At 38.9% G+C, this 15,524-nt stretch overlaps 1 protein-coding gene across 1 annotated transcript in view; it reads right to left on the bottom strand.

Moving 5' to 3' along the window:
- PKP2 (plakophilin 2) overlaps positions 1-9,659 on the bottom strand; it is an 80,181-nt gene extending 70,522 nt beyond the window's left edge. Inside the window, exon 1 of the mRNA XM_061417421.1 lies at positions 9,364-9,659. Coding sequence (XP_061273405.1) covers positions 9,364-9,577 — 214 coding nt within the window. The 5' untranslated portion in view covers positions 9,578-9,659. The remainder of the gene's footprint in view (positions 1-9,363) is intronic.
- Positions 9,660-15,524: the final 5,865 nt, after the last annotated feature.

The raw sequence follows: 15,524 nt of genomic DNA, 5'->3' as shown, positions 1-15,524 counted from the left end.
AACAGAATTTGGATAACAAAATTTGTATTTCACACATTTTCATGAATTAATCTGTTGTAGAAAGAGGGATAAACTGGTTTGCATGCTTTAATTCACACTGTATTGTATCTAAGAGTTTTTATTCAGGTATTGAATTTGGTTTTTTCTGGTTATTTTGATTGACCCAGCCATTGAGGATGATCACAATGACATTATTGTGGTTTTAAATGTCATTCATATGATGTGCTTTTGCTTTTTCCTAAAAAGGCAATGATTTATAGGCACTATTTCAAATTAATACCGACTCAGGCAACATTATCCAAACTGTTTCTTCTAAGAACACTGCAGACATCTATGGAGCCCAATTTAAGGAAAATGAAGGAGGAAGTTACAGAACTCAGTCCTCCTCAAATAAGAAGCAATTCAGATCAAAGCAGTTGCGGGGGCAGGGTAGGAGGGTGAGAGTTGGGGCGGTTGGTTTTGATTCCAAATGGCTTAGAGGATTGCAGAGGTGTAGACCTCACAGGAAATGTAATTTTCTCTCTTTTCAATTCTGAATGTTAATCTGAATGATGTGATCCCTAAGCAGCTGTTCATGGGAAAATATCTTGGTTTCTGGTCATCTATGCAAGTATTGTCTAAGATAATGAAATACTCTTAGAGTTAAAAACTGAAAATTAATTTCTATAATCAGTTCTTACTTTGTAGCTTTTGTGACCAGCTTTATTACCTAATTGGTTTAATTTAATAATTTACTTATATATATTACATATATATAAATATCCAATTGGTTAAATTTAATACATTGATTTGTATATATTATAGATAAATAAATCTAATACATTTATTATGTTGAAGGACAGGATAGCCTAGTGTGCTGCAGTTCATGGGGTCGCAGAGTTGGATATGACTTAGCGACTGAACAACAACAATATATTTATGAAATTAAATTGACAAGCCTCTAATTATGACTCTATTACCTGTATCTGGGACATTAAAAAAAAATCAAACACAGCTTCCTTTATGGCAAGCATTAACAGGTGATACAGTTGCTAAACAAACACCTTTAAATAACTTGTGTTTATTAGAGAGATGAGAGTAGCATTCACATTCAGAAAAGCATCTTTTTTTCAAGCCTCCAGCACTCTCTGCTGCTGCTAAGTCGCTTCAGTCGTGTCCGACTCTGTGCGACCCCATTGATGGCAGCCCACCAGGCTCCCCCGTCCCTGGGATTCTCCAGGAAAGAACACTGGAGTGGGTTGCCATTTCCTTCTCCAATGCATGAAAGTGAAAAGTGAAAAGTGAAAGTGAAGTCATGTCCGACTCCTAGCAACCCCATGGACTGCAGCCTACCAGGCCCCTCCGTCCATGGGATTTTCCAGGCAAGAGCTAAGCATGGTTGAAAAACTGATTTGGTTCACATTCAGCTCTAAAAGAAGAATGTAGAGATGGCAGTATAAGAAATTCCCATGAAAACAGGTACTCATAGAAATCAGTATGTGTTCACTACCGGTGTTGATTTAAATGCTACAATTTATTGTGCTCAATCACAAACAGTTGCCTTCACTGTGTGAATTCACAATGGGCTTTTTGATGGAAAGAGACTAGACTCTGGAAGTCTAAAATCTATCACCTTCTTCTCTTTGGTCTTTTCATAGCAACCTCTGGGTAACAACATCTCTCTTTCTCCACATACCTTAAAAAGGATTTAACTACATGACGTCTTGAAACTTATTAGAAGGAATCTGTATAGCAATTCATATTTAAAAAGCTCCTTAAAATCATTTACTAACAAAGGTAGGTACTAAAAGAAAACACAAAATGGGACCCTTCAAGAACCAAATGGACTTCCCTGGTGGCTTGGATGGTAAAGAGCCTGCCTGCCAACGCAGGAGACATTAACAGACTCAGGTTCAATCCCTGGGTTGGAATGATCTTCTGGAGAAGGGAATGGCTACCCACTCCAGTATTCTTGTCTGGAGAATTCCATGGACAGAGGAACCTGGTGGGCTACAGTCCATGGGATTGCAAAGAGTTGGACACAACTGAGTGACTAACTCTTTCAGTTTCACTAAGAACCATACATCAGTATTCCTGAGTTAGTGAAGAACTTTTCTTTGTCTGTGTGGTCATGTAACACAGAATTCATTTCCCCTGAGTTAACATTAAAAAAAATTATTTCTTTTACCTTCTGTTTTTACTTTCTAAGAAAAATATATTCATGAAAACCACAGTTCCACAAACCTGTATACAACTCAGGTAAGCACTTGCTCAGGCTGGAAAATGAGTGTAATTTGTTGGTTGAAAAAACTATGGTGAAGAATTGTTTTAAAGAAGACTAGAGTCTATTAATGTCTTGCATTATGAAAAAGTTAACAAAATGTGGTGGTGCTGTAAATGAGCAGTTAAGAAAGCTCACATGATCAACCATGAGGAACAACTCAGTGTATTGAGTATACAGTTGGAAAGTACTGGCTATGAGTTCTTACCAAGTGGAATATGCCAGGAGTCAGTGTTGGCAGTACAGTGGTGACCACAGCCTGCTTCAAAGTTGAATATGCCAGAGACAGACCAACAATCCTGGCAGAAAGGGCCCTGAACTCCAAGTGCCACTGTGTCACTAATCAATGGCTATCACCCACTAATATACTAACCAGCCACCAGAAGTCCTTATATCTTAGGAGTCCCTTTATGTAGTTTATGATATCAGTTTATGACATTTTGGAGGTATTCCTCAAATTATTGCTTTAGATAACCACAAAACACACATTTAAAAGTTCCTTCTACACTGCAGGCATCTATATCATATACTTTGAGTAGCCATAATATGTGATTATAAAATTTGTGATTATAAACTGGTAATTTAGCATATTAGTAAAATACTAAGTTGATACATCCTGGAATTTTTTAAATCTATAGGAATTTTTTAAATCTATAGGAATTCCTATAATTTATCACCATACTTTGGCATTCCTGCCAATTCATTTGCTGAGATATCTCATAATGATTACTCATAAAATTTTAGAACTGCAATGACAAATAACACATTATACTCACAATGATGCAACTAATAGTCAAATAGATGAATTTATAGAACTTTTTCCTTTAAAAAACTCTACAAGTTTTGGTAGTAACTCTTAAATCATGATATTTCCACTGCCTCTCACTTGCCAGTGCTAACCTCTTCTCTCCCAGCTGATTCATAACTTCTGTCCCTTCTTTAAATCCACCAAATCTGCCAAATGTATTTTCAGAAAACCCTGCATATTTTATGTTTCTCCCCTATTGAAACATCTTGTTTGACTCACAGTGATCAAATCTTTAACTTGGATCTTTAACTCGACACTATGAGGTGGAGGGATGAGGGAAAGCTGCCTATACAGGGGAACAAACTGAGCTGAGTTTTGAGGGGCATTTAAGAGTTAAGCCTGCCAAGAGAAGGGAAGGGGGAGTCAGAGTAGTAGTAGGGAGAGGAACTGAGCAAGATAAATTGTTGGCGTTTGGTTGTGTGCCAGAATAGTGGTGATAGGACCAAGTTTGAGAAGATGCAGGCATCAGAGCACAGAGAACTTGAAATGCCATGCTGAATAAGGAATTTCATTCCTGTAGAGAACAGCAAGAAACTGAAGGCATTTAAATCAGGAAATGGAGCGCTGAGATTAGAAAGTTTACTACCTAGGTGGAGAATGAATTGGAGTAAGGCCAGTATAAGCAGGAAGAGGTCTTATGTTCCAAGTAAATTTTTACCTTCTTAACATAGAATCCATCTTTTACTACCATTTCTGGCAGTCCTACATCAGCACTTGACATGTTAGTGGATGATCAGTCAATATTTCCTTGTACATTCAAAATATCCTAGTTACACATATTTAATCTGCATTTAATCCTTCCTGTGGATCACCACAGTGGAGCCAAAATGGGAGGATGACAGTTGCATATACGCTTTTGTCTTAGAGTGGATAGAAGGTGCTCAAATATTTCCTATTGTTTCTCTGTCATTCTGGAAATAAAGAGAGAAGAAAAAAATTTCCCCGAAATGTAGGCAGACTCTTTCTAAGTCATTAGAAAAGCGGACTATGTTCATTGTGGCAAGGTTGATTCTACATTTGCATAATATATATTTACTGTCATTCTCTTATCTTTTTGGTGTGTCTATTTATCTGTAATATTTTGATATTCTATAATAAGTTCCTATGATCTGTCAAGAAAAATTTAAATTTATATTCCTCCTTCAAAAGAAAAGGTCATCAAGATACAATAATTACGATGTGATCTTCCTCACCACCATCCTGTGACCATACTAGTGAGATTTAAAGATTTAGTGGGAATAATTTATTAAGCTTCTAGTGAGTAGTATTTTCTTCTGGATATCAAGGAGTTGCAGAACTTTGGTTATGATGCTTTGGCCAATTAATACTTTTAAGCCTAAAGCTGACTATTCCAAGAACACAAGTATGTGAATTCTTTTAATGGTAACAGCAAACTGTGTTTTCAAATGCTCAAGTTCTTTTTTCTGAATATGCATTTTCATTTAAGTCTACATATTGAATGGGCTCCTTGGCTCATCTTTAAGCACTTTTCTTAATAACAGAGCAACTGTTTTTATGTCCTATATCCGGTCACAATTAATGGAATTATACAAAAGATACACAATAGATTTTTCAGTAATTCTATTATAAGAGGACCTGAAATTCTGCTTATTGTTCTTATCCTAATAAGTCAGGGGATGGTTCACTCTAATACAAAGATTAAATATTCTATTAATTGTAATTCTACTAATTGTCTATTCCCATTTGCAACACTCTTTTTACTATTTACTCTCCCAGGAGTATGATATTTATGTCTTCATACATTTGTGTACATGCACAAAATAGCTGGAGTCCAACATTTACCTCAGAATTGTATAATTTAAAATTCTTGAATATCATCTGAGATAGTACCAAATGATCTTGTTATAGACAATATTAATCAAGTCTGATATATAAATTCCAGAGGTTTTAGCAACATATTTGTTATTTGTATTTCATTATTATCAAAGATATGCTTGTTCTCTCAGAAAATTTTTTAAAAAGTTTTTAATAATTTCTATTGATCAGACCAGAAATTCAATTTGAATGTAAAATTAATGTTTGAAGATAATATGTATAGCCTTATTTTAATACATAGGAAAAAAATTTAAAGCTGATATACAAAACAGTTAGGAGAAGGTGAACAGCATATGCCTAGAATATCTATCTCAAGTGAGCTACCCTCTGTTCTCATGACTGGAACTTACTAACACAGGACATAAATAACATTAATGCAGTCTTTAAAAAGTCTAAGTGAACAGCTGTATTCTCTTAAGGTAATTTCTGATACCTTATCTGGGACATAGAGCAATGTACTTTTATAATCAAACACTGTTAAATATCAATTGACTCTGAAGCATTGCTACTCATGCCCTCACTCAAGACCTTGTCCATAAAAGATGTGTTTTCACCATTATCTAGGGATGAGGAGTTAATTTTTTTTGTAATCACCATGTTGTTAACATTCTATTTCCTTTGACTAATTATAATTGGAAGAATTTCTGGAAAAAAATAAAAACACTTTTTTTAATCCTTGCAATTGATCTGCTAGACACTAGGCTATATTATATATTAGGCAGACAAGGAAGTACATTAAATCAGGTGGCACTACTGATACTTTACATTCACAGCAACATGGCCATGTTCCTGCCACCCCACCATCTAACTTTTTTTCCTTCTCTCCAGAATTCTCCCACTTTGTAAAGGACTAGTCGCCTTGCTTCCAGAATTGCTTCATTCCTGGAATTCCTTTTTTGGCAACAAATAATTCACACAGGATTTAAACAATGTCCAATAACCCTCACCTTCAACCCCAGCCCCAATAATACCTATTAATTGCCTTTTTTGCTACTTTAGCCAATTTTCAGTCCTTTCCCCCAAAATCCTTCTGATCACAGATATTCAAAACATCTTGGCAAGGAAAACAGTTTAAGTAAACAGCATGCCTTTGGTTGATTTCCAAAGTTGCAAATTTTATTAGGATATTGTTCATTGTGTTTATAAGTATTACATATGATAACTTAAAACATGACTTCCTTACCCAGGCACCCAAGGGGGAACTGTTATAATAAGTAAAGTAGTCGTATTTTCAAGGTAAATGTAATAAATAGGATATGGACACTTAAAATTCTTCTCTTTGCTAATATAATAATGTACTTGCAATTCATAAATGAGTTCTAACTTTTATAAAAAAAATTAAAATTTTCTACAATACAGACTCATCTTACAATGCTGCTATAGACCTCAGTTACGTCTCCCCAACCCCCAAGAGTTACAGCCAGTTTTAAAATGTTCAACACAATTTAAAAATAACATAAAAAGTTAGAGTAATTTACAATGAAAACCACTCACTTATATAAAGGCATTAGAGAGAAGCTGACAAGTTAAAGAACCCTGCAGGGTATTTATCAACAAATCGGTCATATTTATCTCATCTCTGCTTTCAGTAGATTATCTGCTGCTTCAATCTTACAGGTATGTCAACAATTCAGAATTCTCCAGGGCCCTGGAGCTAAAAGCAGTTAACATTAGGGTCACTTCTTCCTGGAATTTATGTTGATACAGGATTCTTTCCAGACCACCACAGTTTCAACAATCCCCTGTCTGTTTCAACTTTAGAGACAGGACAGTAACACTGAAACAACACTCACAACCCTAAGAAGCCCCCAGACTTTTTCAAAGAATTTTAACAATATACACAAACCACCCCTGGTAATTGTCCCATAGTATGTTAATGCTAAATTCCTCTGAAGCTAATTTCCTCTTTGAGTCTCAGAAGCTTTGTTCCTTAGTTGGACTCAAGCAGTTACAGCAGAAGCATCATGACAGGGCCCTTTGTTCTACCATATCAATTCTGTGAACTGTGTAATATTCATGCTGTTCCCCCTTGAACACTTTTCCTTCAACCCATTACCTATGTCCAATCTTACTGATTTTTTGAGACCTAAAATCCCAATTCCTCCAAAAAACTTTCCAAAATTCCCTCCAGATAACAGTCTAACTCATACTTTTAAACTCCATAATTTGTAGGCTGTTCTTCCTTTGGGTAGCTTGCCATTTTTTATTTGATAAACACATTTTTTAGAGACCATTTTCCTTCTACAGACTTTGAACTCCTTGCTTGAAAGCAAAAAGAGTGTATGTTTAGTTCAGCACCTGCACAATGCCCTGAATGAAGACTAGACACAACAGAAAGTTCTTGAATTCACCACACAACATGAATGCATCATTTTCAAGAGAACAAATCATGTGTGGGTTTGGGACTAAGCATCCAATAAATGTTGAGAGACTGACAGACTTTTCATATGTGAAATGGATCCTTGTATCTATCTCATGTAACTATTTGAAGGATATAATAAAATGCAAATGTAATCTTGAACAGGGTTAGGCACATAGTAGATGCTCAGCAACGCTCCCTTTCCTTTTGTTCATTCCCTGTATTTACTGAATAGTTGATGTCTGGTTGCTCTTCCTTGCCATTCTCAAAGGGTAGGAAAAATATTTCATGTGCCTTCCTTGTGTTCCCCTATGCAGAAGCAGCTAGTCTGGCTCTAGTTTAGCACTGGACCTGCACAAACTAAAGGGGTATAACGATCTCAGTGGTCAAAAACTGGCCTCAGTTGTCCTGGGGTCTTTAGTCAGATTCCTAAATGTAAATTATGTTCTTTTTTTCCATGTGCTATGGCAGTTCTGTGTCACTGAGATGTCTCTGCTCTCTCAGAACTGTATCAATTATATTTAAAGGAAAAATGGGAATGGACCATAGACAGGCTTGGATCTAATAAAAATCCTACTTTGTATTAATTACCAAAAAGCTTAACAATGTAACTGATGAGTAGTTTAAAAATTAAGGCTTGGGAGTTTTTCTGCTACTTACTATCTGTGGGAAATTAAGTGTTACTTAACTGCTTAGTAAAGCAACCTACCTCACAAGCACTTTTTTTCCCTCCCCTGGAAACATGAATAACATAATGAATACACACCACAAAGTCCAATTCTTGGCACATAGTAGGCATACAATTAAATCAACTCTAATCATTAAACAGCTTCTCTTTACCTTTCAAGTATGTAAATATTGATTGCCTGACCCTTTAAAATTATTTTACACAAATGGAAAACAATACAGCCTCTCAGTTTCTGCTATTTTAGATCTCTGATCTGATCTGCAAGCATTTTTCTTTTTCCTAATCGATTCTACATTTGTCATTTCTCAAGTTAACTTCCTAGAGAAACAGTTCAACATTGCATAAAACAACTGGTAACCCAACTTAACTGTTTCTTTCCTCTTCTCTTTTCCACAATAAGCCTAGAATACTTTTATATTAAAAAATTAAAACAACTAATAAAATAATTACTGGGGGGCTCTGATCATATGACTTTTAGCCAGAGAGAAAAGGTATTTCACGTTTTCTAATTTTCAGAACTGGTTTGCCATCTTCTCCCCCTTCCACTTCCTTGACTATCAATTACTAATATAATTAAAAAACAAAACAAAACAAAACCTTGTTCACTTCCAAAGTTTAATTTTTTTGGAAATAACAGCGCTGTGTTCACGAGTGCGTTGGCGGGGCACAGCAAGCAAGGCAGGGGGTACTGCTGCTGGCCGGGTCAAAGTCCCCTTCTTTCTCCTCCTCCTAGTCAACCCGCGGGGTGGTGTGATGGCTCCCCAGCCCAAAGTCTCCTACCTTTCACTTCCTCGATGAAACCACTCGCTCCATACACTGGGTGGAGTGCCCCGAAGTATCTGGGCAAGGCCCACAATCCCAATTTATAGGTTGTAGGAGAGCCAGTACTTCCAGGTTTTCTTTTTAAAAATATTTATGGAGGTCACAGATCCTTTAAAATTTTTAATAAAAGCTAGGGGCGCTTTCTCCCAGAAAAAAGTGATCATATCAAATTTCTGCACAGAATTGCAAAGCGTTTACAAATTCCTGGAACCTCCAGATGAAGTCCCCTGGGGTGGGGGGTGGGGTGCCTAGGGGAGTAGGTTAAGGAAGGGGTGAAAATCTTGGACTGAATTCTTTTCAAATATATATATACACACGTATATGCATTTAATATACGTAGATACATACATGATAAATCTGAGTAAGACGTTATTTTAAGAAAGAGTGCTTTTCCAAAGTAAGCTGGTCTGAGTCTGGAGGCGCGACTGGCCGTACAATGGGCCGGCAACCAACAGGTGTGCAGAACACTGGGTCCTGCACCCTCAGGAAGAAGCAAGAGGAAGCAACTGGGCGCTGAGGGTGAACGGGGGTTAGGGGAGAGATAAAGGGCAGGATGAGGGCGGTGTAGGGGGCAGCGGGGCTCCACTTACCGTTGCCCGCGAAACTGCGGCCCTTCCGGGCCAGGGTCTGCTGCACCTGCTCCTGGATCCGCAGGCTCTTGACCGCCTGGCCGCTGCTCCCCGCCAGCTTCAGCTTGGCCTCGGAGGGCAAAGCCAGGCTGGAGCTGTCCAGCTGCCCCAGGATCTGCTGGCCCAGGACTGTCCGGATGTAGCCGCACTCCGCCGAAGAGCCGGGAGCAGCCATGAGGCCGGAGCTGGGGACCAAGCTGCTTGCCTGCCGCGAGACCTGCGGGAGAAGCTGCGGCGGAGCCTCGGGCACCAGTGCAAGCCCCGCCCCACCGCCCCAGCCCCTCCTCCGGCCCCGCCTCCGCGCCGGTGAGAGGCCCGAGCTGAGGAGAGCTGGGGTTCTGGAGGCCGGAGCTGGGTCTCAGGCCGGAGAGGGGCGTGGCTCTAGCGCGCCTAGCAGTCGGCTACGGAGCTGGGGCCCAGCGGACCTCGCGCGCCGACACCTGGCGAGTTGAACTGCTTGCTCCCAAGGAAGCGGGTGAGGGGCGCGGTCCGCCGTGGGGCGTGCACGCTCTGCGAGTCACCTCGGATCCTGCGGGCCGGGGCCGCACCCCGCTCTCTATGTCTCGCGGCCTCCGCCTAGCCCTCGAGAAGGATGTGATTTCCGTCTGACTGCCGGGGCCGACCTGCAGGCACTTGCTCCCTGGAGGGTCAGTGCTGTTCTTGGGCCGAGGTCTGCCTCTGGGATCTCCGAGGGAGTAGTCTGTCTGGTTCGTCAGGCTCTGTCAGACTGTTCGAAACATTTCCTGGATCTGAGATGAGAAGGGCTATTTGATCCGGCGTCAAAAGGCAGTAGGAGAGAAATGTGCCGAGAAGACGACCTGTGTAAAATAAATGACTTTTTAAAATAGTTTTTTTTTTTCCCCCCTTAGTACAGTTTCAGGGACTATGTCCTTTTTGCGCAGATGCAGTCCCGGAAACATATGTTCTTCCTTACTGAGAGTTTCTGTTTTTTCTTGCACATACACAAATTGTACCCAGTACACTCTTGCTCACCCACTCCTCTCTTATGAACACTCCCACACAGAGAAGCTCCGATAAGAGAGCAAGCAAGCTTTCAATAGCTGATACTTTTAAAGTCCTTTTTATGATAGGGGTCCCATCCCTTCCATAGGAATCCCATGGAAGGAGTCTATGACTCTTCAGTCGTGTATTCCACAATGTATTGCTATTAGTTGTGTTTCACACTTCGTTAACTACAGGGAACATGATGAGCTAAACTCAACAGAAAGAGCCCTTGACCTTAAAGCTTTCAAATTAAGTCACTCATCCTGCTTTCCCTCTTTGGACTTGAGAGGCAGAAGGAAAAACATCTATCCCCAGTAATAAGGTAAATTCCATTTGATTACTTGGGATTCTATGTCCACTCTCCCTCAAATCACTCAGTTATTACAGAAACTCACTTATTCAGTTTTCTGGTGGCTAGAGAACAGAGCTTCTCCTGGCTCCATTTTCCTACGGCATATCCTTCTGTCTCTACACGCACACTTAAAGCACACTACAAGTCCTTCCATGGGATTTTCCAGGCAATAGTACTGGAGTGGATTGCCATTTCCTTCTCCAGGGGACCTTCCCAACCCAGGGATCGAACCTAGGTCCCCCACATTGTAGACAGACGCTTTACCGTCTGAGCCACCAGGGAAGTCCTATCCCAGTAGGACTAGCCTTAAAGTAGATTATGTTTTGGGAGGGCTTCCCAGGTGGCGCTATTGGTAAAGAACCTGCCTGCCAACGCAGGAAGATGTAAGAGACATGGGTTTGATCCCTGGTTTGGGACAATCCCCTGGAGTAGGACATGGCAACCCACTCCAGTATTCTTTCCTGGAGAATCCCATGGACAGAGGAGCCTGGCACGCTACAGTCCATAGCGTCGCAAAGAGTTGGACACAACCGAAGTGACTTAGCACACAGGTACGTATACCTTGTGAAGAACTTAATTATATAGCCAGATGTAAATATCCAAACCTGATGCTGAGATTCAGCTGAAGAAGAGAGGGGTGAACTGAAGGGGAAGTGATGATGGAGACTTCCAACATCGAATTTCCCTCCTGTCCCCTTCTTCTTCCTCCCCCCACCGCCCACCTGGTAGCCTCCTCTGGCAGCTCTGTAAATGCTGCTTTGAAAGATAATTTAAGTACCTATCCCACAGGGTCAGCTGGGCCATTCCTTGGTTTTTGTGCCTAATAAAGTCAGCTCTGCCTCCATATAGATCCTTCAGCGGGGGAGTGGAGAGGAATGTTTCTCATTTATTTATTTGATTGGTCCAAACTTCATTTACTTTCTTCCTCTCAAATTGATTTTTTTTTTCAAGTATGATGTTGTAGTTGACTAGCCTAATATCCTATTGAGAACGTAGAAATCTTGGTAATGGGTAGTTGGGTGATTTGACAGGATGGTTAAAAGCACCAAGTTGTGAATGAGGCATATCTGGGTTCAAATCTTAGCTTGTCCTTTTATAGTGTAGCCTTAAGCAAGTGTCTTTACATTTTTAAGCCTTAATACTCTTACCTATAAAGTGGGAGTAATAAAAGTACCCACCATGAAGTGCTGCTGTGAGAATTAAATAAGTGGTTCATAAGAAAAACCCAGTGAATCATTGTTCAATACTCTTTAACAAACATCCCACTGAGTTCCACTTTTGTATTCCTCACCTCCTTCAGGTCTTTGTTCATATATTAACTTATCATTTGGGTGAGATGCTTTGTTTCTCTGTCTCTCTCTCTCACACACACATGTGCTTGCACACACAGAGTCACTCATTATCTCCCTTCTCTGCTTCATTTTCCTTCACAGCACTTATTTTCATACATATGCTTTATATTTATAACTGTGGATTATTATTTTCCAACTGGAATGTAAACTCCTTGAAAACAGTTTCTTTGTTTTGTTTATAGTTGTCTCCAAGACCTAGAATAGTGCACATAGTAGATAATAGAGATATGTTGAATGAATGAATGAATCATGTATAAAACCACTTAGTATAATTAGGTGGTATATAATGAGTGTTCAACAACTGTTAGTATTCTAGGTATTCTACTAGTTAGCTATGTAATAGTCCCTGTAAATAAAAAACAACTAAAATGAGGTCATTTTGAATACTTTCCGAATTCAATGATTCATTAGAATAATTCCTTTGAAAATAAGACAAACATATAAATTAATTGAAAGAATATCTATGGAGATGAGAACCCTATTGCAACATCAATAATTAATTATAGGGTAAAGGAATGCAGACTCTGGCACTGTGCTCCAAGACAGTCTTAAATGTGCTTCTATTCCAGGAGAGTGCAGGCCCTTTCATGTTCTTTGTATTTCCTGGGAAAGTTGCCTAGGTGACTTCCTAAATTGTGAGCAATCTCTGTGAGATAACTATTAAATGTAGTTTCTACCCAACAAATTGAAGCATGGAAATTAAATGCTATGAATACTTTTGTGGTATATGGGTGTTCTACAATCTGCTACTATTTAGTATTTAGGTTCAGTTTTGAAAACTCTTCCATCTCTTCTGTTTTTCATTTACCAACAGAATCTGATAAAAGAAAAAAAGTAAAACCGCAGGAAGATTGAAGTGGACTATAAATAACAGATAACAATTATGAGGCTACAGGTTCCATCAAAGAAACCTATGATAAGGATTCAAAAATTCTTTAGTTTTAAACTTGCATTTTATTTGATTTACATACTATAGCCTTAAAACACTACTCTTTTATAGTTTTCAAAACTATAGTTAGGTCTTCCTCAGCATAATCTTTACTGTTTTTAACCATAAATAAATTCCAATATGCAAAAATCCAGAAAGTAAGACTAAACACAGTATATCTTCTATGGCAGAAATAAAATTTTCATAGAGAACCTCAGTGGCACCCAAACTCTTTGGTTCAGATTTAAAAAATAAACTCTAACACATTTTCATCAATGTCTTCTCTTGTGAAATATTTTCCTGTTACTGTTTGTAGGCTACTGATATCTATTGCTTAAAACATATTTTCCCAAATCCCCTGGTGATCCAGTGGTTAGGACTTGATGTTTTCAATGCCATGGGCTTGGGTTTGATCTCTGGACAGGGAACTAAGATCCCTGCAAGCTGCCCAGCACAGATTAAATAAACAAATAAGTAAAACATTTCCTAAATTAGTGTAAGAGACCCAGCAGATAGAAAATGTAATATAAACCATGGGTTTTAGCAAATGGATATGCTGCCAAGGCAATGGTAGCAGGCTTATCAGTAGCCACATGCATTGAGGCTGAATCAGAAGAGGAGAAGGAAGCTCTGAACATGTAAGTGTTGAACACCACACTTTGAAGGGGACTTTCAATAACAGTGAGGGTTAGACTATTTATCTTTAATGCAGATGTTCATTTTTATCTGTTATTTTGGATATATTATGAGTGTGTTTATTTTTAAAGGACACCAAATATGGTGTGGGAGATGGAAACCAGGTGGACAACCATGAGGGCTAGCAATGAGCAATTTGTTCATGCAAAACAGTTCCTTTCATGACTGTTTTTCATGTATGCTTTTGGTACATCAGTTAAAATATTATGTTCTTGGTGGATGACTCCAGCTGCTACATAATGTTGTCAGATCTTTTGTCTCATGGCCAGAGAAGCTCAAGGGAGGGAACAACTTCGTGGATTTTCATTATACATTCTTGGCTTCATATGAGATGAATATTAAGATTCTTTCTCTCTGCCACAGAACCTAGCGATGAGATTTTTAGTAAGTGCTCAATAAATAATTAATTGAATGTAACCTCTCATCTATAGGCATTTTGATTAATTAGCTTGCCTCTGATTGGACCCAGGTTCAGCTGAGCAAAAGGATCCTGAAGGTGGTGGCCTGACATGAAACAAAAATTTCAGAGTGACTTGAGTGCCTAAGGAAGCACAATGTTTAGTGCTTTTTAAACATGAATGTATCAAAGAAATTTGGTAGAATTGACTTTTTGTAACTTTGTGGAGAATCTAGTGCCTTTGTATCATGCATTGTGTAAATTTTAAAAATTATTGCACTATACACTTTTTGAAGTGCTTGAAAATTATTTGAGTATAAGATGTTGATTGATATATGAATATACATATTCAATTACAAATAAATTATCTGTATTTAAAGAAATATTTATTTATTTATTTTTGGCTGCACTGGGTCTTCATTGCAGCACACAGGCTCTTTAACTGTGGTGCATGGGCCTGAGACATGTGGAGCCTTTGCTTCCTAATCAGGGATCGAACCTGTCTTCCCTGATTTGGAAGGCAGATTCTTAACCACTGGACCACCAAGGAAGTCCAAAATTTTCTGTGCTTTACATTTATCTCCTTTTCCCATGCACATTACTATGTTTTTGCAATTCCAGAAACTGAAGTATTATATTCCATGTAGAAAAATAATACTGGCTTGGATTTAAAATCCTCATCACTTACCTTTTTCTCTTTCATAAACATTGTCATGGAATGATATTTTAAAATGTTCTTATAGAATGGTGTGTGTGGGTGCATGAGTGCATGCTTCATCATTCAGTTGTGTTTGACTCTTTGCAACCCCATGGACTTGTAGCCTGCCAGGCTCCTCTATCCATGGGATTTCCCAGGCAAGAATACTGGAGTGGCTTGCCATTCCCTTCTCCAGGCCATTGTCCTGAATAGTAAAGTGATGTAAATAGGTTCTTGAGGCCAGACAGAGCTTGATTTTATTTGTTGCTTTATTTTTTTTTTAAAGTTTATTTATTTTAATTGGAGGTTAATTACTTTACAATATTGTATTGGTTTTGCCATACATCAACATGAATCCGCCACGGGTGTACACGTGTTCCCGATCCTGAACCCCCCTCCCAGCTCCCTCCCTGTACCATCCCTCTGGGTCATCCCAGTGCACCAGCCCCAAGCATCCTGCATTCTGCATCGAACCTGGACTAATGATTCATTTCTTATATGATATTATACATGTTTCAATGCCATTCTCCCAAATCATCCCACCCTCTCCCTCTCCCACAGAGTCCAAAAGACTGTTCTATACATCACTGTCTCTTTTGCTCTCTCGCATACAGGGTTATTGTTACCATCTTTCTAAATTCCATATATATGCGTTAGTATACTGTATTGGTGTTTTTCTTTCTGGCTTACTTCAC

Source organism: Bos javanicus, chromosome 5 (genome assembly GCF_032452875.1).
Source record: "Bos javanicus breed banteng chromosome 5, ARS-OSU_banteng_1.0, whole genome shotgun sequence".
In the NCBI taxonomy this organism is placed as follows: domain Eukaryota; kingdom Metazoa; phylum Chordata; class Mammalia; order Artiodactyla; family Bovidae; genus Bos; species Bos javanicus.
This window is presented reverse-complemented; position numbering and strand designations above follow the sequence as displayed.